We start from the raw sequence: 22,872 nt of genomic DNA on the forward strand, positions 1-22,872 counted from the left end.
TAAGTTGGTCCATTGCCTAGGTATAGTCATTGTGAGTCTCCGTCCTGCGACGACGACATTGGGGGAACTGGTTACATTGGGGAAATAGGAAATCTTTGCACAAAGGCAAGGGACTCTAATGAGCTACTGTTTATCCTTCTGCGAAATAATTGAGCGGGTGCAGTAAATAAAATGGCATCTGTTATTGCAGCCGGCAGGAAAATGTCAAAACAACAGAAAGAAACAGGTGCTTTAATAACAATGGAAGCGGCAAGTGAAAGGAGCATGGATTATAGATTAAACATGAAATGTAAAAATCAGGAGAACGCTCAGCAGCATAGTTCTCGTATTCTCTCTCTCCACCTCTCAAGGTTGCAGCCAGCGTTACATGCTCATTTACCAAGACTTTGCCATATGCATTTTATATTTTATTGATTTTGAACCAAAAGACAAATGAATGGAGTATGAGTTAGTATGCATGCAACAGAGGAGCATGCTCAAAAGCCTAGGACAGAAACAAAAGGAACATAAAGCAATAGTGCGTCTAAAGGCAGTCCTCGGTTATGAACTAGATCCGTTCTGTAGGTTTGTTTGTATGCAAGTTGGTACAGGTACAAGACCGGCAAATGGTTAATTTAAAAAAAAAAAAAAAACACTAGTAATCTCCCCAGCGCTCGACTTTCTGGATGTTCTGTTGCTGACTGTTGGCCATCAGGTCCTCCTCTCTCCGCCCTCGCACGCGCCACAGCTACGCCTCTTTACTTTACAACTGGACTTTTGGCCACCCCCAGACCTCAGAAGTCACATCGAAGGGTCGCGATGCAAAATCTCAGTTGTCACTATCTTAAAACACACATTGACCGCCAAAGTCTGGACGCCACGTGTCTTGTCCTATCGTGAACAGGCCCAATACGCGGATCACAACAGTTGGAAGGAAGAGGTCCAGAATAAAAATATGTATCTATATATAGATGTGTGTGTGTGTGTGTATGTATATATATATAATATAATATAATGTGTTTGTGTGTGTGTATATATATATATATTTTTTTTTTTATTTTTTTTTTGTGTGTATATATATTATACAGCTACAGCTCTGGCAAAAATTAAGAGACCACTGCACAGTTTTATAAAAATCAGCTTCTCTCCATGTCTGACAGCCATTCCATCCCATTCCATCCCAGTGTCAGTTGAATTCCAACCAGAGTTCACCTCATTCTATTCTAATTAATGTTCTTCTGATTAGGTGATCACCTGAAACAAATCTTAATTAATGAAGGAAAGTATAAAAAACCCTACTGTGGTGTTCACAGTACTGTTCTCTTGCAATAGGACAAGGTGGATGGCAAAACAAGTGCTACTAATATCCCAAAAGTAATAGGAAGGGAAAAAAAACTTTTAACCATGCCAAAGGAGTTGAAAAGAAAAGTCTTGAGTGAGGAAAAGAAGGGCTCAATTCTGTCTTTACTAGCAGAGGGATACAGTGAGCGTCATGTTGCCTCCATCCTTAAAATTTCTAAGACGGCAGTCCATTACAACAAGGTCAAGCAGCAGACATTGGGGACAACAAAGCTACAGACCGGCAGAGGGTGAAAGCGACTCTCCACTGATCGGGATGAGCGTCATCTTATTCGAGTGTCACTCAGCAACCGCAGGATGACATCAAGTGACCTACAAAAGTAATGGCAAATGGCAGCTGGGGTGAAGTGCACGGCAAGAACAGTTTGTAACAGGCTCCTAGAGGCAGGGCTCAAGTCATGTAAAGCTAGAAGTCTTTCATCAATGAGATGCAAAGGAGAGCCAGGCTGAAGTTTGCCAAAGACCATAAGGATTGGACCATAAAAGACTGGAGTAAGGTAATCTTCTCTGATGGTCGTCTAATGGTTAGACTGCGACCTGGAGAGGCGTACAAGCCACAGTGTCTTTCACCCAGTGTGACATTTGGTGGTGGATCGGTGATGATCTGGGGATGCTTGGGCAGGTTAATCTTTGCGAAGGACGTATGAATCAAGCCACATACAAGGCTATCCTGGAAAAACCGTGGATTCCTTTTGCTCAGGTAATGTTCCCCCAACTCTGAGGACTGGTTTTTCCAGCAGGACAATGCGCCATGCTACACAGCTAGGTTAATCAATGTGTGGATGAAGGACCACCACATCAATTCCCTGTCATGGCCAGCCCAATCTCCAGACCTAACCCCCATTGAAACCCTCTGGAATGTAATCAAGAGGAAGATGGATAGTCACAAGCCATCAAACAAAGAAGAACTGCTTACATTTTTGTACCAGGAGTGGCATAAGGTCACCCAAAAGCAGTGTGGAAGACTGGTGGAAATCATGCCAAGACGCAGGAAAGCTGTGATTAAAAATCATGGTTATTCCACAAAATATTTATATCCCGAGTTAAAACCTTAGTATTGTGGTTTCTAAATGATTATGAACTTGTTTTCTTAGCACTGAGGTCTACAAGCACTGCATTTTTTGTTATTTTGACCATTTCTAAATTTCTGAAAATAAATACAAAATTTATTGCTTTGAAATTCGGAGACATGTTGTCAGTAGTTTATAGAATAAAAGAGCAATTTACATTTTACTCAAAAATATAAAGAGAAAAATCAGACAAACTGAAAATTTTGCAGTGGTCTCTTAATTTTTGCCATATATATATAATGAGAGAGAGAGAGATGGATATATCACATGTCTAAAGAGACAGCTATTTTTACACTGGACAGCATCACAAATGGCAAAACGTTGGCAAATTTGCTTAACTAATGCATGAAATATCTCCAGTATATGACAAAAATGTAAACAAATTCTGCTCTTTATATATGCGACACATATGACCAATTCTTACCTTCTACTGTAGAACCTGAATCATAACATCTGAGAAATGCCAACCCTGTTAAAAATATATATGTATCTATGTGATAACTTCTACAAATGTAGAAAGAGTCTCGTCTATTTTTTTTATTTATTTAGTAATAGTGGAAGGAGCCATAAAGTGGTGGAGGAGGGGTAATGCTATGGTCTTGTTTTGAACAAGGTCATTAGGTTTTTGCTACTCCATCTGACGGCAGCATGATGTAGGGACAGACACCTTGATTCCAGCGGTGTGTCACTTGCTGGGATGTTTAGTGTCATTTTTATAAAATCATTGTTTTATCATCCGGAAGTTATCACTAGAGGACTACTTGCCTGCTACGGAGTCCAAGCACGCCCTTACCACTGATTGTCTGTTTTCTGCCTATGCACAGTGTACACAGAAAACAGCCAATCTGTGCTGTGGGTGGGGGTTATATAAAGCTACACATTTAGAGAATTGGTAGATCTGCAGCAAATAAAGCCGTTTTTAATCAACATTTCATCACTCAATTATGTAAGTGATGCATCACTAGAATCCGGGTCTCTGTTTCTATATCATGCTGCCCTTAGATGTAGTTGCAAAATCCTGGTGACAAATTCTTTTTAAAGATGGTGGGGACCAGTGAAAGGAAACTTTAAAGCTTTAGCGTAGAAGACCTTGTGGACAATTGTAGCTTCCAATCTCTCGAGATCAGTTTGGAGAAGGCTCTTTTCTGTTCCCCATGACTTTGCCCAGTACACAAGGTCCATAAAGATGTGATTGGGGGGGGGGGGGAGTTAGGTAGGGAGGACATGACCGGCCACAAAGAGCCAAGACCTCAGCCGCATCCCACACATTTGGGATGAGCTGGAACAGTGTTCCCGAACTCCAGTCCTCGAGCCACCAACAGGTCAGAATTTCCTTAGTATTTCCCAGGTGATAATTGCAGCATTAGCACAGAAAATAATTCCATCACCTGTGCAATACTAAGGAAGTCCTGGAAACATGACCTGTTGGTGGCTCTTGATTAATGGCGTTGGAGAACACTGAGCTAAAACTTAGATTGTGAGCCCGGCCTCTCCCCAACATCAGGTTTTGGCGTCACAAATGGTCTTCTAGATGAAGGAGCAAAATTTCCCTAAGACTCCTCCAAAATTTTGTACAGCTCCTTCTAAGAAGAACTGGAGATGTTCCATCTGTGGAAGGACTAACTCCATATCAATGCCTATGGCCTGGAGGTGGAACGTGGAGGGGACCCAATTCTTTGGTCCATCTAATGTATCTATATCTTCTAGGGGACAATACCGACTGTAGGGACATGAAAGCAGAAGACTTGTGTAGAAGCAAGAAATCCAATGTCCACCATCTCCTAATAGAAGTAAGGGGCAGTCGTCTCTCATTAGAGGAGCGATAAAAGTGATTAGCTTCCAAGGAACAAGGGAACACTTGTTTCTTTGTTGACAAAGGAGCCTGATAAACATGCGAGGTGTTACATGGAGGTGATGTAATACCACTTAGAGGAGGATCCGATTTAACTCTTTATTGTTTTGTCACCTATTCATCTTCAAAAAAAGAAAAGGAGAATGACCCTGGTGAAGCCAGGCTTGTTAAGTAATTACACTTCTACTCTGAAGCCTCATTAACCTTTACGTCCTGACAATTGAATCAGGTGTCCTCTCAGGCAGGGCTATCTGATCTAATTGGGATTTGTAAAAAGGAGGATTTCTTTTAATTAGCTGCACTGCACGCTGTCATTAAGTGGTGGGAAATAAACAGATTTGTCACCTGGCACTCAGATGACAGTGACAACATCGTCTCGGATCTTCTGACACCTGTCCCTAAATCTTTTGAAATGGCAGTTAAAGGGGGAAACAAAGCTATAATACAGGGTTACCTGCCCGCGCGCTCTTGTTTATCTGCCTTTAATTGATCACTTGGTTGGATTATGTTTAGCTGAGCGCTGTGATTAAGCGGCAGAGGTAAGGACTGGAATGGGATTTATCAAGAACTAATAAGCCTAAACACTGTGTAGCCTTTTCTATAGCAGTTTATCTAAAGACAGTGACACTCGGATGACCTTCCTCTATGGGAAAATATAGGTAACGTATAATTACTCTTACAAGTCTCGACAACAGAAAATAACTAAAAGTCAGACTAATTTTAAATTTTGGAAAAGCTTCAGCGTTCCGGGTGATCTAGAGTGGTGGATGAGTTTATGGCGGCTTACCTGGCGGTTTGAGTAGTGGTTGAATTAATGCCCATTCCTCTGGTGGTCTAAGGTTGTGGATAAATTTACGCAGATTCACTTAGTGGGCTTGGATAGTGGATGAGTTAATGGCAGCCTACCTGATGGTTTTGAGTAATGGATGAGTTAATACTAGTTCGTCTGAGTGGTGGTCCTGGGTAGTAGAAGAGTGAATGTCGGTTTCCCGTGGGGATCTAAGGTTGTGGATGAGTTTACGCCAAATCACATTTTGGGCTCAGATAGTTTATGGCAGCTTACCTTGTAGTTTAGGGTAGTGGATTAGTTTATGCCAGATTCTCTGGTGGTCTAGGGTAGTGGTTAAGATAATGCAAGCTTACCTGGTCATCTAGGGTAGTGGATGGTTCTTTGCTAGTTTTACAGGTGATTTTGATTAGTGGACAAGTTAATACCAGTTTACCTGCTGGTCTAGGGTAGTAAATGAATTTATACCATTTGCCCTGCTGGTCTAGGGTAGTAAATGAATTTATACCATTTGCGCTGGTGGTCTAGGGTGGTAGATGAGTTTATGCCATTTGCTCTGGTGGTCCAGGGTAGTATATGAATTTGCCATTTCCCCTGGTGGTCTAGGGTGCTAGATGAGTTTATGCCATTAGCCCTGGTGGTCTATGGTAGTAGAGGAATTTATCAGTTTCTATTGTGAAACCTAAGATGGAAACAAAATTACCATATACCCTGATATAAGGAAGTAAAACCCAGTAGTGCATATAAATAACATAGGGCACTTGGTAAACATTGTTTTTTATTTTAAAAAAAAAAATGTAAAGGCCATCCCACCCACGGCAAGGTGTGCCCTGTCGGGATGGTCCTATCCTCTAGTAAGAAAACCTTACCATGTGTCAAAAATGACCTCAATATGAATATGGACACCCAGCCATGGGAAGCTATGTAATGCCTAGCTTATGAGTGCAGAAACCTAAAGCAAAACTGAAAGAAGTGAGCTGGAGTATAAGGTGGTATACATGGCACGTGTAGGCACGTGTTTCATTGGGGAAAAAACTGCAAAGCTTCTCTTTATATCACTGTTATTGTGGACTGATGCCATCCATGTGCTGTCTGAGATTCTCACAGACTTGTATTGGTAACTTTCAGCTATGACTTGGATCAAAAACTGACATGTCCCTATGATTTTATGTGGTCCACTCGTACCCCCCCCAAAAAAAACAAACATGTGAACAGCCCAGTACGTGAGGAGCAATCTGTGAAGAACATGGAAAGAACCTATTTATGACTCACGGACGTCGTTATTAGGCCTTCTCCATGCTGCCATGCTTTGACTCTGAAACCGTCTTTAATACCTTTAGCAGAAATTGAGCGCAAATAGATGTAAGTGTAGGTAAATAGGGTTTATCTGTTCCAAGTATTAGGAAGTGACCATTTTGCTTATTGACCCTCTGCCGTTATCTCATTCCCAGGCTATCAGGCTTTCCCTGGAGCAGTCTCTACCACCGGAGCCACCAGAGGAGCTAAGCGAGCCACAGAGCAAGCTGCGGATTAGGACACCGAGCGGAGAGTTCATCGAAAGGCGTTTCCTGAGCTCCAACCCATTACAGGTGGTCTTCACCTTTGTAGCATCCAAAGGATTCCCTTTTGAAGAGTACAAACTGCTCAGCACCTTTCCTCGTAGAGATGTGAGTATCTCCCCCTCTCTACCCAAGCATAGCCCTGCTTGCTATAGAATTAGATCCAGTGAAAAATTCAGCTCTGCTACATCAGTAGGTCAGTTTCCATGATGTATATGCTTAAAATATTGCTGTTATCCATTGCCACCAATAGCTCCTTCATTTGGCGCTGTGTATTGCTTCATTTTTCCTGTGGGGGCGCTGCAGGGAATTGGACAATGAGATTCTCCCAACAGATTGCACAGATGACCATTGGGGTAGTCATATGTTCTGGGTAAGTTATTATTGGGTAACAATCTAGTACAAGCCAAGTGTCAAAAATAATTATTATACTTTTGGGGCTGTTTTTTTATTTTATTTTTACCTTTATCTACTTTTTTTTTAGTTGTAATGGATTATGGTATGTATAATCTGTTTGATGTTGAAACATTCTGTATCTCCACTCATGGTTTGCACTGTAGCTTTTTGATAGTCATAGATTGACCTGATTAACCTAATTAAAGCTTGTCATGCTCTACGAAGTCAAAAGCCTTGGTATAGCAAATAAAGCACCGTTAGAGTTTCTTCTGGTACTCCCTCTTCTTTCCGATTTTCCACCTAAGGTTTGTGATATGATCACGGGTCCCTCTGCTCTTTTGGAATCCAGCTTGGTCCCCGGCGTTGCCTTTTTTTCTTCGGTGGGATGAAAGTTGTTTTTCCCAATTTTTTTTTGGCCATGTGTAGGTCTTCTGGCATGGTGCGGTCAATACGCACTGGTTTGAGGAGCTCTTCAGGAATACAATCAATGTCGGGTGCTTTGTTGTTTGACTGCTGCCTCAGGGCCTAATCTATGTCAATTCCAGTTAGTCTGATTTTTGGCTCCATTTGGCCACTCGTGCTCATCATAATGGTCAGTGCTGGCTCTGACATGTAGTTCTCCTGTGTATTCTTTCCATCTCTGCTTGATGTCCTGCTGGTTGCTAATTTCAATCCCGTCACGGTCTTTGATGGTGGTTTTGATGGGCTAAGAATTTGTTTCACCATGGTAAATAATTCCTTGGTGTGGCCTTTCTGATGGGCCTCTTCAGAGTTGACATATCGGACAATTAAGGAAGTTATTTTAGTTTTTCCTGGCTTCTCTTCGAAAGTCGGCATTGAGTTACCCTTAGCTTTGGCCATTCTACTCTTACTAGCGTTCCGGACGTTAATTACAGTTAACCAATTCCCACAACGCATTTACTTCTTGTATGTCACATATTCTCGAGCTGGTTCAGTAATGATTCCTGCGATCTCTGACCATAATTTGTCTATGTCCCCTTCTTGCTGCATGGGCTGGTTGAACCTGTTAATTACTTGGATGGCATACTTACTGACCTCAAAGTTCCTCAACCCTCAATGTGGGTAGGCCGTATTGTTGATCGTGCATAGTCTGACTTTGGCTACAAGTAGTTGGTCATTAGATCCACAATCTGTGCTTTATAGTGTTTTCGCAGAGAAAATTGATCCCTTCTTTTTTTTTTTGCCAGCAGAGGATGTAGTTCTGGTTGTGATGCTGTCCATTTGGTGATATCCAGGTGCGTTTGCTTTGCATCCTGTCTCCTCTCCTTCTCTTTCCAACCTCTCTGCTGAGATAATCCTAACATGACGAAGTGGGATTTATGATTCCGAGTATTGGGCTGAAAATAGGCAAAAGATCCATCAGCAATCACTGATCCTGAAGTTGGAAGAAGAAAGCGAGAAGATTGGACTTTACCTAAACATCAAAATGACTAAAATGCTGACTAACACTAACAAGGAAGTCCACTTAAAGATTAGCAGTGAAGAAATAGAAGTAGTCAGCGGCTTCGTTTTTCTTGGGTCTCATATGGATCACCGTGATGGGTTGACAGCAAAGATCAAGCATTGACTAGCACTATCTATGATGAGCATGGACCAAATATGAAAGTGCAAGGATGTCTCGGACACAGTCAAACAAAGACTGATCAAAATCGTGTTCCGATTTGTGACATATAGATATGTGATGTGGACACTCACAAAAGCAGACAGAAGAAAAATGAATGCCTTTGAGCTGTGGTCCTGGAGAAGACTTCTAAGAATCCCATGGACCTCTTGGATCACTAGGAAATATATTTTTGATCATATAAACCTTAAAATTGTCCCTGGAAGGCAAGATTACCAGATGGAAACTGACCTATTTTGGACATGTGTTGAGAGGAAATTCACTAGAAAACGAAGATATTGCTCGGACTGGTCAATCGTTGGTAAAGGGAAACTGGAGTCCAAAGTTCCATTGGCTGAACACCGTTTAGAATGACTTGGGAATGAACATTAAAACCATAGTGTGGAATGGCCTACAGAATATCTAAGGGTCAGATACAATTGAACAGATAGAATCCACATCTATTGTTGAGTTGGGGTTTATTTTCAGCCATGTAAGCTCTATAATAAAGAGCTTGTAAGCGCTGCGCTCCTTGCCTCGGTAGCTATACAGTAAACTATAAAATAAGAAATCTGTCTGTTCTTGAGAATGGAGAGTATTTTTAATATCAAGTAAATTGCAAAGCTGCACATCTTCACAAGGATTTTGCAGGTTTACCTAATTATGATGTTGTGAAAATCCCTTTTTCCAATGAAGAGCTACTTATTGCTGAAAAAGTTACTACTGGACATGCTGAAGGAGTAGTGTGGCGTGAATGCCTTGAAGGATCGGAGCTTTTTTGGCCCATATGCGGGGCGACCTACGTTATATTCAGCAGGGGGATTCAGTGTTAGGCACGACCGGTGAGTAGGTAAACAACCGGCGATTGTGTAGCGCCAGTGAATTTCTGATGGTCTTTATTTCCAGTCTCGATCAGGACAGCAGTTGTAAGCGGGGAGGCTACGGCGGATGCATGGCTAATGAGGCTTCCTTCTGACCTGCCCACTTTATACGGAGCGGCTTCATAAACTCAGATGAGAGGAAGCGACTCATTTGTAGATCATTTTATTAATAAACTGTTTACAAAATATTTACAAGCGGCATACAGAACCCAACACCGGGGGCTTACAAATGACTAATACAGCCGAAGCTCCGAGATGTCTCTGTAATATATTCTAATCTCCTTAGAGCCGGCGATAATTAAACTGGAAAGAATACAATTTCCAGCAGGCCAAGAACCGCAAGTGCTTATTGTGCCGTTATATAGGACACTTTAACCCTTTTCCCGCCGGAGTCCTCCAGTCATTTTGCTGGGCGCTTATCATTAGGCCAAGTCATCAGCCATGTAAAGCTCGTCCATTGACGGTCTCCGATCGGCATGTGTGATTCGGGGAGACCTCGATCAGGCTAACACAGCGGTATCTGACTCTAAGCTGATTTTATCTACTGCAAGTACACAGTTAATAGGATCCCCCGACACCGCTCACATCAACATTGGGATGTAAGCCACACTAATGACCACTTTCCTACCGCCTGATCAGACCGATATTACCATGTACATGATAACTACTGTCCATACTCGTCTACTGCCAATGCATCATCAACGCCGCTCGCCACCTGACACTGAAGTAGCGCCAGAGATTCCCTTTAATATTTCCATCCTATATATTTGTACATTGCATTAGGTAAAATCACAGCATTCTTCCTATTGAGTGACAAACATAGGGAGCTGTGCACACAGCCGTATCACCTATATGTATTGTACAGGTCTGTAATAGGCACCCACAAACCTTTATGGACCCATGTTGTGCATCCTTAGCATTGCATGCTCCAGAGAATGCAGAAAAACGGTTGTATTCAATGGAGGTGAAGTATTGCTAGTAGGGGAGAATTCAGTACTTTCCGGAGGCACCACACGGAATCTCCATTATAATACTATGTCATACATACTGTATATACAGTTTATGTAATATTTTATAGGACAAGAACAGTGTTTGGCTGAGGTGGCAAGGACCCAGCAGAAACATTGACTCTGGTGCCCACTGTTCAGCTACATGCAAATATTCCGTGACCCTCTTTCACAAGTTTATCTCTGCTTCTATAATGTAATAAACTAGGTAGATGAATGATAAGATGCTGCTTTTGTCTGCACATAGTGTCAAATGTATTGGGCCAAATACTGCTCATTTTAGGTGGTGAGTGGCTTACTCCTGCATCGTGGCCCACCGGGGAATTCACCTGTTCGCCCATAGGCCAGTCCGAGCCTGGACAAGAATATATATGAAAAGGTTTTTCCAACTTCAACCTTGCTCCATCAAGGCTCCAAACACTGGAGTTTAAGCTATGGAGACAATGCTTCCCAAAAACCCTATTATGTTATTTTGATTTGAAAACAAATTTTGCAATAAATGAGATTTATTTTTTTAAGATTTTGTCATGGGATAATGACCAGTGGTGGACCCTTGGCATTAACAAGTTTTGTCTTGTGAAAAAAAGACAGAGAAGCCACTTTTGCCAATGTGCTGGGTTTGGATCCTGCAGCGCAGGACTATTTCAAGCTGTAGTACCAGGCACAATCACCACATGGCCTGCAAAAATGGATTAAAAATATTTTGAAATGGGTTTTCTCCTTCGTCTCATTGGGGGGACACAGAGACTGTGGGGTGTATGCTACTGCCGTCTGGAGGCCGACACTAAGTATACAAAAAACAAGTTAGCTCCTCCGCCGCATACACCCTCGCCCTGATAGCGGGCGGAAACCAGTTTTTTGCTTAGTGTCTGATGGAGGCACACGCAGTCTGGATCTCTCCAGACTATTTTTTGTTTCTCGCTATGAAGAGGAGACAGGGGCGACGGATCCTATTGAAAGGGTCCGATCTCCCCAAACCATCAACGGGCGAGCACGCGCGAGTATCGCCTCCTCGTATCCTTTCCCGCACCGAGGGACATCTCTGGGACTTTTCCCCAGACATCTATTTTTATTTTTTATTTTTGAGTAGATTGAAAGGATCCGATTTCCCCCAACCAACAACGGGCGACCACGTGCGAGTGTCCCTCCACGTTTCCTTTCCCGCGACGTGGGACACTATGCCAGACTTAGCCCTGTCCACCCCTAGGTATTGAAACCATGGGCTTGCACAGAGGCACAAGACTAGTCTGTGCGGCCCCCACTGCTCCACCAACGCACGACGGCGGTGCTGCATGGCGGCGGACGGTCCCTCTCCTCGCCCCTACAGGGCAGACAGAGCTAGGGTGCCTGCACCGTCCAAAAAGGGATTACCTCATGGCCTCGGCTGAGGGCAGGTATGGATAACTGGGGAGGGCTCCGGGGCAGCGAGAGGCTCCAGGTTAGTGGACGGCCATAGGTGGCAGGTTCGGGGGCTAGGGCTCGCACCCCCGGATGGAGGTGATCCAGCAGGATCCATTCCTCTCCCTCACTCCCTCCTCCTTCCTCCCTCCGATACCTGCACCCGCGGACCCCCCAGCGGGGTGAGGAGAGTGCCGGCGGGATCGCCGGGATAGCGGGGCCGCCAGTGCACGGGCGGGCAGTGACTAAATTTAGCCCGCGGCTTCGGCCCGCCCCCCGGCGTGAGTGGGGACACTGGATAAAATTGAGGCCCCGGCTTCAGAGCAGGGTAGGCCACGAGCAGGTGAGCACTCGCAGCCTACCCAGAGGAAGGAGCAGACAGACGCAGGAGCGCGGGAGAGACACGCAGGAGCCGGGTAAGTGCGACCCCGTCCCGGAGCCACACTAAGGGTTACCCTCCTCCTCATTGCCCCTTCATAAGGAAAAAAAGAAAAAAAAAGGGAGAGAAAATTGGCCTATTTCTGCAGTATGTCTGGGAAAGGAAAAAAGCACACGTTCCTTTATACCGCATGCGTTTCCTGTGGGGTTATGTTCCCACGAGCGCAGACTGTTAAGTTATGTGAAGCCTGTAGTTCCGAACGCGCCCAGGAGCCCTCCCCCGCAACGGAGCCCAGGGGTCTGGATTCTCCGGAATGGGCGTTATCACTTTCTCGGTCCATGGTTTCACTTACGAAGGTGATTGAGACCCTTCAGGCCCCGGATAGGGGTAGAGACGACGGCTCGCCTGTTTGTTTGGGAGGGTTCATCCACCTCACAAGAGCCTCCGGCCTGCAGGGGCCGCACACTCTCTAAGCAGACGCATAGGGAGAAAACCCATATGGCGTCTCCGGGCCCCTCCGGTGCTTCGGCATCCGTGAGTGCGGCGTCTCGCTCACCATCACCATTTTCTGGGAGCGAGCAGAGTTCAGGTGATGACGTGGAGGAATCCTTGGACCTGGATACCCCCGGGGTGTCGGGAGACGGTAGACAGTCTCATTGAAGCTGTCAATCAGACTCTTGGTATTGAGGAGGATGTGTCCCTAACCGCAGGGCATAAGATATCCTTCAAAAAGGCCAGGCAACCACATAGTGTTTAGCACTCATCCAGAGTTCGAGGACATAGTGCAGCGGCACAGGGAACGTCCAGACAAGCACTTTTCAGGACAAAAGACGCTAGAAACGAGATACTCGTTTGCACCAGAGCTCTGTAAGAGATGGGCAGAATCTCCGGTGGTGGATCCCCTAGTGTCACGCCTGGCCTCAAGATCCCTGTTGTCAGTACCTAATGGTTCTTCCATTAAGGACCCCACGGATCGGCTCATAGAAGGTTTAGCCCGCTCGGTGTATGAGGCATCAGGAGCAGCGCTCTCTCCTTCATTTGCAGCAACATGGGTAGCCAAAGCCATGGTCAGATTCTTTGAATAAAGTCCTACAAGATAGAGACTTGCCGACGGAGGTGTCTGAGATAGCAAATCAGATCGCGATGGCGGGGGACTATTTAATGAATGCGTCCTTGGATGCGGCTAATTGCGCGGCACTAGCGGCGGCAAATGCTATCGCCATTAGGAGAGCCTTGTGGCTAAGGCTATGGCGGGCTGATTCGATTTCTAAGAAATCGTTAACTTCCCTTCCGTATCAGGGTAACCGGCTATTTGGTGAGAAATTAGACAAACTAATTTCGGATGCCACAGGGGGTAAGAGCAGCTTTCTCCCACAGCAGAAGATTAGACTGCCTTTTCGTCAGCCTCAGGCGCGCTTTCGAGCATTTCGCACCCCCGGATGGGCAACAGCGGCCAGTTCTTCCGCCCCAATTCGCTACAACCAGGACAAGGAGCGTCAGGACACGTATAGAACCAACCCGCTGGGTAGGATGCGGGGCCGACCGCCCAGGTCAAGGGGGGCCAGGTCCCAGAGGCCCTCAGCAAAATGACTCGGGGCATCAGGTACCCGAAGACAGCAGAGTAGGCGGACGTCTGCTCAGGTTCCGCCACGTCTGGGTCGAAGTGGCACACGACACATGGGTGGCGGAATTAGTGTCATCCGGGTACAAAATAGAATTTGTCGGGGATCCTCCAAGATGATTTTTTCGTTCCCGTCTTCCCAAATCGGAATCCCGGGCAGAGGCATTGCTAGGGGCCATCAGGGTTCTTCAGCGCAACGGGGTTATTGTCCCTGTACCAGAGTGTGAAAGAACCCAAGGATTTTATTCCAACCTGTTCGCGGTCCCCAAGAAGGATGGAACAGTAAGGCCGGTTCTGGACCTAAAGCTCCTGAACAGGTTCATCAGAGTCAGGCATTTTCGCATGGAGTCTCTCCGGTCGGTCATATCGTCCATGGAGCAGGGAGAATATTTGGCCTCGATCGATGTCCAGGATGCCTACCTGCACTTCCCTATTTTTCCCCCGCATCAAAAGTTCCTACGGTTTGCAATCGATGGGCGGCATTTCCAATTTGTGGCCCTACCTTTCGGGTTGGCCACGGCCCCCAGGATATTCAAGAAAGTGATGGCTGTCGTCATGGCCATTCTACATTCTCGGGGCATAGTGGTTTTGCAGTACTTAGACGACCTCTTAGTAAAGGGTCTGTCCTTTCGGGCATGTGAGGAGAATGTCAGTATCACACTGGATACCCTATCTCGCCTAGGATGGTTGGTCAACGGGAAGAAGTCATCCCTTACCCCAGCTCAGAGGATTCTATTCCTAGGGATGATTTTCGACACTTCCTGAGGGTTGGTAATTCTCCCTCAGGACAAGGCTCGGGCGCTCCAGCAGGGAGTTCGATGTCTTCAACAACCAGGCCCTCACACTATCCGGTTCGGGATGAGGGTTCTAGGGAGGATGGTGGCGGCGATGGAAGCAATTCCGTTTGCTCAATTTCATCTTCGTCCCCTGCAGCATGCTCTCTTAGCGTCTTTGGACAGGAGTCCGTTCTCGCTCAATCATCAGTGCAGGTTGTCCTCTCAGGTCCGACGGGCACTTCAATGGTGGACGCGCGACTCCTCTCTTCGTCAGGGGAAGCCCTTTCCCCCAGATCAATGGTTGGCGATCACAACCGATGCGAGTCTTTTCGGTTGGGGGGCAATCTTCCGCCATCACTCGGCCCAGGGGCAATGGTCGCCTCAGGAAGCACATCTCCCTATCAACTTGTTGGAGATTCGAGCGGTGCGGTTGGCACTGCAGCATTTTCGGCACTTGCTAACAGGACGCCCAGTCCGGATTCAATCAGACAATGCCACGGCAGTGGCGTAGGTGAATCACCAGGGAGGCACGCGCAGCAGGGCAACCATGCGCGAGATAGAGCATGTACTCCGTTGGGCCGAGAGGTACCACTCGGTAATCTCAGCAGTTCACATACCAGGCGTGGAAAATTGGGCAGCAGATTTTCTAAGCTGGCAAGGTGTCGCGGCCGGGGAATGGTCCCTGGACCCCGAGGTCTTCCAGCAGATTTGCCAACGGTGGGGGACTCCGGATGTGGATCTGATGGCCTCCAGGGAGAACGCCAAAGTGGGCACGTTTGTCGCTCGGTCTCAGGACCCGCGAGCAATCGCAGTGGATGCGTTGGTCCTACCATGGAACCAGTTTCGGCTCCCATACCTGTTTCCCCCACTGCCAATTCTCCCGAGGGTCATCAGAAAGATCAAGAGAGAGGGTCCCGGCAATTCTACTGGCCACAGACTGGCCCCGTCGAGTATGGTACGCGGATCTAGTGCATCTTCTCGCAGATGTACCTTGGCGTCTGCCGGAACGACCAGACTTACTGTCCCAAGGGCCGATCTACCACCCGAACTTAGGGGTCCTGTGTTTGACGGCATGGCTGTTGAATCTTGGATTCTGACCCAGGCGGGGTTTGGGCGTGAGGTGGTTGCTACGATGGTTAGCGCCTGGAAGCCGGCCTCGGCAAGGGTTTATCATAACACTTGGAAGGTTTTCTTTCACTGGTGTCGAGAGCACGGGGTTGCGCCATTGTCCTTCTCGGTTCCCAACATTCTGGCTTTTCTGCATTCAGGTCTAGACGCAGGTTTGGCCCCGAGTTTCCTTAGGAGGCAGATATCGACCTTGTCGGTCCTTTTCAGCGAAAGATTGCTACCAATATGCAGGTCAAGACGTTCATTCAAGGGGTCTCTCATTTAGTTCCCCCCTATAGAGCACCCATAGACTCCTGGGACCTTAACCTGGTACTGAGTGTCCTGCAGGAAGCCCCGTTTGAACCGTTACAGGAAATTTCATTGTCATATCTTTCCGGGAAGGTTGTATTCTTGGTAGCCATAACTTCCATTAGGCGGGTCTTGGAGTTAGGAGCATTATCTTGCAGAGCTCCTTTTCTGACTTTTTTTAAGGATAAAGTAGTCCTTAGACCACTGCCGCCTTTTCTGCCGAAGGTCGTGTCCTCTTTCCATATTAATGAGGACATTGTTCTGCCTTCGTTTTGTCCAGCGCCAGTACACAGAGTGGAAAGGGTGCTCCACTCTTTAGATCTGGAAAGAGCTCTCAGGAGGTACGTGTCAAGGACAGCACCTTTTCGCCAGACGGACTCGTTGTTTGTGATTCTCGAAGGGCGCAGGAAGGGGCTCGCAGCCTCACGGTCGACCATAGCCAGATGGATTTGTCTAACTATTCAGGAGGCTTACCGTATTAGAGGCGCACCGATTCCAACAGGGATAGGGGCACACTCTACTCGGGCAGTGGGCGCCTCTTGGGCGCTTCGGCACCAGGCTTCGGCAGAGCAGGTATGCAAAGCAGCAACCTGGTCCAGCCTGCACACTTTTTGTAAGCATTACAATGTGCATACTCAGGCCTCGTCGGATGCGAGCCTGGGTAGAAAAATTCTCCAAGCAGCAGTGGCACACCTTTAGACAGGAGGGCATGCGGCTTGGAGTTGTCCTCCCACCCAGGGACTGCTTTAGGACGTCCCACAGTCTCTGTGTCCCCCAATGAGACGAAGGAGAAACATGGATTTTTGTGAGTACTCACCGTAAAATCCTTTTCTCTGAGACGCTCATTGGGGGACACAGCACCCACCCTGATAGCCAGTTGGCTCTTGTTTATTTGATTAGTAGAATTCCTTGTTTAATGTAGGGTGGTCCTTTTTCAGACATATGATTTTCGGCGTTAAGGCTAATTTATTGTTATGTTCTCCTACTGCTTTTGCACTAAACTGGTTTCCGCCCGCTATCAGGGCGAGGGTGTATGCGGCAGAGGAGGAGCTAATTTGTTTTTTGTATACTTAGTGTCAGCCTCCAGATGGCAGTAGCATACACCCCACAGTCTCTGTGTCCCCCAATGAGCGTCTCAGAGAAAAGGAGTACTCACAAAAATCCATGTTTCTCTTTTCAGAGGACCTGTCAGTTGTTCAACAAAATTGAATTAAATACCGTGTAAAAATCCTTGCACTCCACTGATTCTTCCATCCTTTCCCGTTTTGTGCAGTGTTACTTTATTGCAGAGATACTCACATTTGCTTCTTCTGGAGCGAACTATGAGAAATCTCTGCTTGTTAACTGGGCATTTCTTCAGAATCACAGCTGTGCAGCTTATGAGATTGCTAGATCCGCTGCCGAGCTGAGATTAGCAGCATTTGATAGGGAGACATGTAACCTCAGGAACCCAGAAAAGACTATGAAGAAACACCCAGTTGGACTGCAAGCAGAGATTTCACATACTGAGCTCCAGAAGAAACAAATATGATTATCTCTGCAATGGAGCGAGGGGAGCTCTGGGATTTATACAAGGTATTTAACTCCATTTCTTTTTGCTTGCTTGACAAGTCCTCTTTAAGAAATAGCCCAGCATGCTCTTTAGTAACCGCTAAAGCCAATCTCTGCCCAGTTGGTCAGAAGTTGGTCATAGACTTATTGCATCAGTCACATGCTCGTTCCATACAGTAGAAGCAGCGGTGGGGCTCAGCAGATGATTTTCCTTTTTTTTTTTTTTTTTCTAGTGAGTTTCTATGAGAAATGTGTTGGACATCCCCTTTAATAACTGTGCCAACCACTGTTTGTATGGTACCAGGATGCTTGTGTGTCACAGTGCATTTATAGAACTGTGATCTTTGTCCAGCCTATCTTGAATAAACTTTATCTGCTACGGTTTCCACCACATTCTGCCCAACAAGCGCGGTGGGATTAAGTGGAACACGAGTCACTTAAGGTAATCCCACAGCTGAAGGCATTGCTCAATCGTTGTAAACCAGTTTGCTCTGTTCCGTATGGTGTGATTTGCTTAAATCTGTTTAATTGGCCACTTCCAACAAACAAGTGAGATAACATTCTGGCAACCATGTAACCGAGAGGAAACCGCACCGAGCAATATTACAGTTCCGTTCCTCCACTTGTATCGAATAGGCGTAGGAATTTATGTAGTGAGCTAATCCATTATTCACCCTATTCATTTACCGTGAACTCGTGACATCTCTTTAATGTGACTCACTCGGTGAAACTTGTGGCTCCCGAGATGGATATAGGTAGCGCAGTCCAACAACCTGGATCGAAGCAGGTGCGACAGATAACCAATGCAGCCAGAAAAAGCCCCACTATCCAATAATTACATTTCCTTAGCAAAAAAAATATTAGTTTGTATATACTCTGTATTGTCCAAAATATTGGATACCTTCATATTTCACCTACAGGAGCTTTTACGACATCACCACACTAAATCCATAGGCCTTGATATGGCGTTGGTGCCTCCTTTCCATTCATCCAGAAGAGCATTTGTGAGGTCACACACTCATGTTGGGGAGAGGTCGGGCTCACGATCTCCGGTCTAGTTCATCCCAGAGTTGTTGGATGGGGTTGAGGTCCGAGCTCTTTGCTGTCGGTCATTTTCTTCCCACCAAACTCCTCCAATCATTTTTTTTTTATGGACCTTCATCAAACTCTTCCCACAAAGTTGGAAGCTACGATTGTCAAAAAATGTCCTGCACGTTGCAGTATTAGGGCTAGGTTCACACAGCATTAGAGTACATTGTGAACTCTTCCCAATGCATACTGTAATGTCACCATAGGTGACCATTCACCAGACCAGGCTGAAAATGCATTCACTTATCCTCTGCTGGCTGAAATGCGACGGCATACAGATTGTCCAACTGTATAGGAAAGCACTGCAGACAACACTGCCCTTTCCTATACAGAATGCCACTCTATAATAAACCATGCAGCATAAATTTATGAACAGTTAGTCTTTATGCAGGACATATGCCCCAGCATCCATCCGGACTATACATGCTGTAGTCGCATACCCTCCTGAGCACAGACAGTGTGGACCCAGTCTTAAGTTTTCTTAAACTGAAACTAAGGGACCTAGGCCCCTGATAACAAGCCCATAGTATTATCCCTTCTCCACCAAACCTTACAACAGGCACAGTGTAGTCAGGCGGGTAACATTCTCCCAATTTTTGCCAAACCCAGACTCCTCCATGAGATGCCAGATAGAGAAGTGTGATGCATCACTGCACAGAAAACGTCTCCTCCAGAGTCCAGTGGCGGCGACTTTACACCACTGCATCTGACGCTCGGCATTGTGCTTGGTGATGTAAGGCTTCATGCAGCTGCTCGTCCATGAATCTCCTAGTGGGGCGCAGTGTTTGTGCTGATGTTATACCAGAGGAGTTTGGACTCTGCAGTTATGGGGTCAGCAGAGCGTTGGTGACTTTTCTGCTCCTCAGCACTCGGCCCCCCACTTTGTAATGTTACGAGGTCTCTTCGTGGCTGAGTTGCTGCGGTTCCTTCCACTTCTCAATACTATCACTCACAGGTGATGGGGGAAGATTTAGGAGGAGGAAATGTCATGAACGGACTTGTTACCCTGATTTCTCCTGTTACAGGACCGCCCTGGTATCGGTGTGCTCCACACCACTGGGCCTTCTGTCACATGTCGGTAAGGGCAGACTGCACGGTTGGGGGCCGTATGTTATGCTCCGGGACTGAATAGAAAAACCTAATTTCATTGATTAAAATGTGTGTCCCAATATTTCTGTCCAAACAATGCATCTGACTGTTAAGGGGCTCTTCATTGAACACAAGTTATCGCCTATGCAACCACTGGGACCTGCTCCAATGGGCAGAATGGGTCGCTTTTAACCCCGACTTTTATTACTCTTGGAATGGAGCAGGATCGTGCATGTTCGACAAGCTGCTCCATTCATTAGAATTGAGGCTGCCAGGAAATAGTGGAGGCCAGCCCTATAGGGAATGAATGGAGCGGCTTTGGAGCACGCGCACTGCGGCCATTCCAGTAGGGAGAAGGTACTGCGTTCTGCCGATCGGTGTCTGTCTTAGCGATTGGAACCCTCCAATCTATAAGTTCTCCCCTATCCCAATAATCCAGCCTCCAAAACAGGTATTCAAGGTGTAATGGGACCAACAAAGTTTTGGAAGGTCTTTGAATCCACAGGTTTGCCAGTTCTTCATCTACAAGTAAGAAAAACTTATCTGCAGTGTGGGATGAGCTGATTTTACTTTCACAATCTGGCAACTTTCACTGTCCCGAAATTAATTTAGAAGAGATGAGCGTATTTTGGCCATCGGTTACCGCAGCATATGGCAATTTCAGTTAATTTAATACCTGTGCTGCAAATCTCCACTCAATACCAAAATTCAATTTATTGTCAGCCTGCTGCATCTGTGCAGGTGCGGGATGAGCAGAGCGCCATCTGTGCAGGGTTCTCGCTGGCTGTTTGCGGAAATATAGATATATTGCCTTCCTGGCTTCTCTTGTGAATAAATGATGAAGCGTCCGTCCATCCGCTCTCATCTGTGCATTTGTAAGATTGCTAAACACTGATCTATTCTGTATTATTGCAGCATTCTCCAAAGCCTCGATGAGCATTGCAGGTATAGTCATAGAACCGGAGGACACAGGCAGCTTCATCCTCCGTTGTAATTCTACTTCATGTTGCTTTCTGGCAGATGTCATGGCGGATTTACTTCCCACTGGCGAAATAATTGGAATGTTTATTACTAATTAAAATTCACCAGTCAATCTCTTGATGTCCGTAATTTTCATTTTGTACACTAACTGCTCTGATCCACCCGTAATTGAAGCATTGGATGAACCAGAAATACACCTTACCAATTAAATGGTGCATTTCATGAGTGTGAATACCTATACATCAAAAGTGCAAATTTTGGTTTTAGGTCCCAGCTAGTGATGCGCTAGCTTGTTGGGGATAAGACATTATCCGAGAATGCTCGGGTGCTAACAGAGTGTCTTCGGCGTGCTCGAAGAATATGTTCGTCCCCGCAGCTGCATGTCTCGCGGCTGTTCAATAACCCCAACAAGCAGCCAATCCCTGCACGTGTTGTGGCTGTCTAACCGCCGCGAGACATGCAGCCGCGGGGACTCGAGCATATTCTTCGAGCACGCCAAAGACTCGCGGTTAGCACACAAGCATGCTCGGATAACACCTTATTCCAGCACGCACACTCATTACTAGTTCCATAAATTCAGTGACTATATGACTGATGCCATGAGCTTCTAAGTCAAAGTTTCTGGTCATTCGGAGATGTAAAAAAAAAAAACATATTTCCCATATACAGAAGGTTGACCAAAAAATTATTGTGTCCCATTTGTACTGCAACTTGGTGTAAGTTGCAGTTTTTGGATTCCACCTTTTTCCCCTAAATTGAGTTTATTCCAAGGTGTATGATCCTATAAGCTGTAAGGTCATCTAATGTATGTACATATCATCCCCTGATGAAGAAGTTTTTAACTTCGAAACGCGTTGGGAAATAAAAGTATGCAAGTACATAATCTGGAGAGGAGTCGTTTTGTCTAGCAGCGCACGGTTAATCCAAAATTATTTCTTTGAAATCTGATGATCTCTGGTCACGGCGTTGGCCATTTGGATGTGCAGCAGCCTGACGTATATTCCTTTCATGCCTAAAACTCTCCTGCTATTGGTGAGTATAATAGCTTGAGTCATATCTGTTTTACCTGGGTAAGACCCTATTGCGCTCTTTCTCTTTAAGTTTTAAATGTATGTATAACATATACTTTGCAGAGTTGAGCCTCCTTGTATTCTTCTATGAGAATGCAGGTCACTTCTGCTCACTTAAGCATCACATATACCTAATTCCTACACTCTGATTAGCTGCTGAGTATTTTTCGCCTTTTATGATTAAAGGGGCATTCCCAAGTTACAGGTTAGGGAAAACGGTCCTATCTATGGGGGTCCCACTTCTGTGGCCTCCACTGTCACCAAGAATCAGGGCTGAATGGGTGCGCCGGAGATTGTTGAGCGCAGCGCTCTGCTGCTCTTCACCACTGCTAGTAGTATGAAAGGAGATGTAGTGCACATGATGGACCTAAACTCCATTCAACCAGGACGTGGGTCTTCAGCAGTGCCTCGTTTCTTGGGATCGGTGGGGGCCACAGCGGTCGGATCCCCAGTGATCAAAAAGTTATTACCTATCCTTGTTATAGATAACGTTGCAACTTGAGAACACCCCTTTAAGGCTCTGTTACACCATGTTCAGAGGCCACATTTGGCAAGTAAGTGCCAGGCGTACACTTCAAATGTATCCTTGGGGCTCTATGCACCCAATAGGGGCCAAAACCGTTTTCTTTTGGCATCTTTTAGGAGAGTATACTTTTTTTTTTTTTTTTCATTTCTTTCTTTCTTTCTTTCTTTTTCTTTCTTTCTCTTTCTTTCTCTCTTTCTTTCTCTCTTTCTCTCTTTCTTTCTTTCTCTTTCTCTTTCTTTCTCTCTTTCTCTTTCTTTCTCTTTCTTTCTCTTTCTTTTTCTCTTTCTTTCTCTCTTTCTCTCTTTCTTTCTCTTTCTTTCTCTCTTTCTTTCTCTCTCTTTCTCTCTCTCTTTTTCTTTCTTTCTTTCTTCCTTCCTTCCTGCCAAAGAAATACAGTGGTTAAAAAAAATGTGCTGCGGGGTATACTTTGTTTGTTGTTTTTTAGCACCAGCGATATGCCTTGAC

The 22,872-nt window shown here is 45.7% G+C and overlaps 1 protein-coding gene across 1 annotated transcript in view; it reads left to right on the plus strand.

The window, feature by feature from the left end:
- Positions 1 to 22,872, plus strand: part of LOC141092842 (FAS-associated factor 1-like) — a 76,052-nt gene that overhangs the window by 40,645 nt on the left and 12,535 nt on the right. The window contains exon 5 of the mRNA XM_073579155.1: positions 6,499 to 6,714. Within this exon, the coding sequence (XP_073435256.1) occupies positions 6,499 to 6,714 (216 nt within the window). The remainder of the gene's footprint in view (positions 1 to 6,498; positions 6,715 to 22,872) is intronic.

This window comes from Dendrobates tinctorius, unplaced genomic scaffold (assembly GCF_039654945.1).
Source record: "Dendrobates tinctorius isolate UK_male_01 unplaced genomic scaffold, ASM3965494v1 ptg000061l, whole genome shotgun sequence".
Lineage (NCBI taxonomy): Eukaryota > Metazoa > Chordata > Amphibia > Anura > Dendrobatidae > Dendrobates > Dendrobates tinctorius.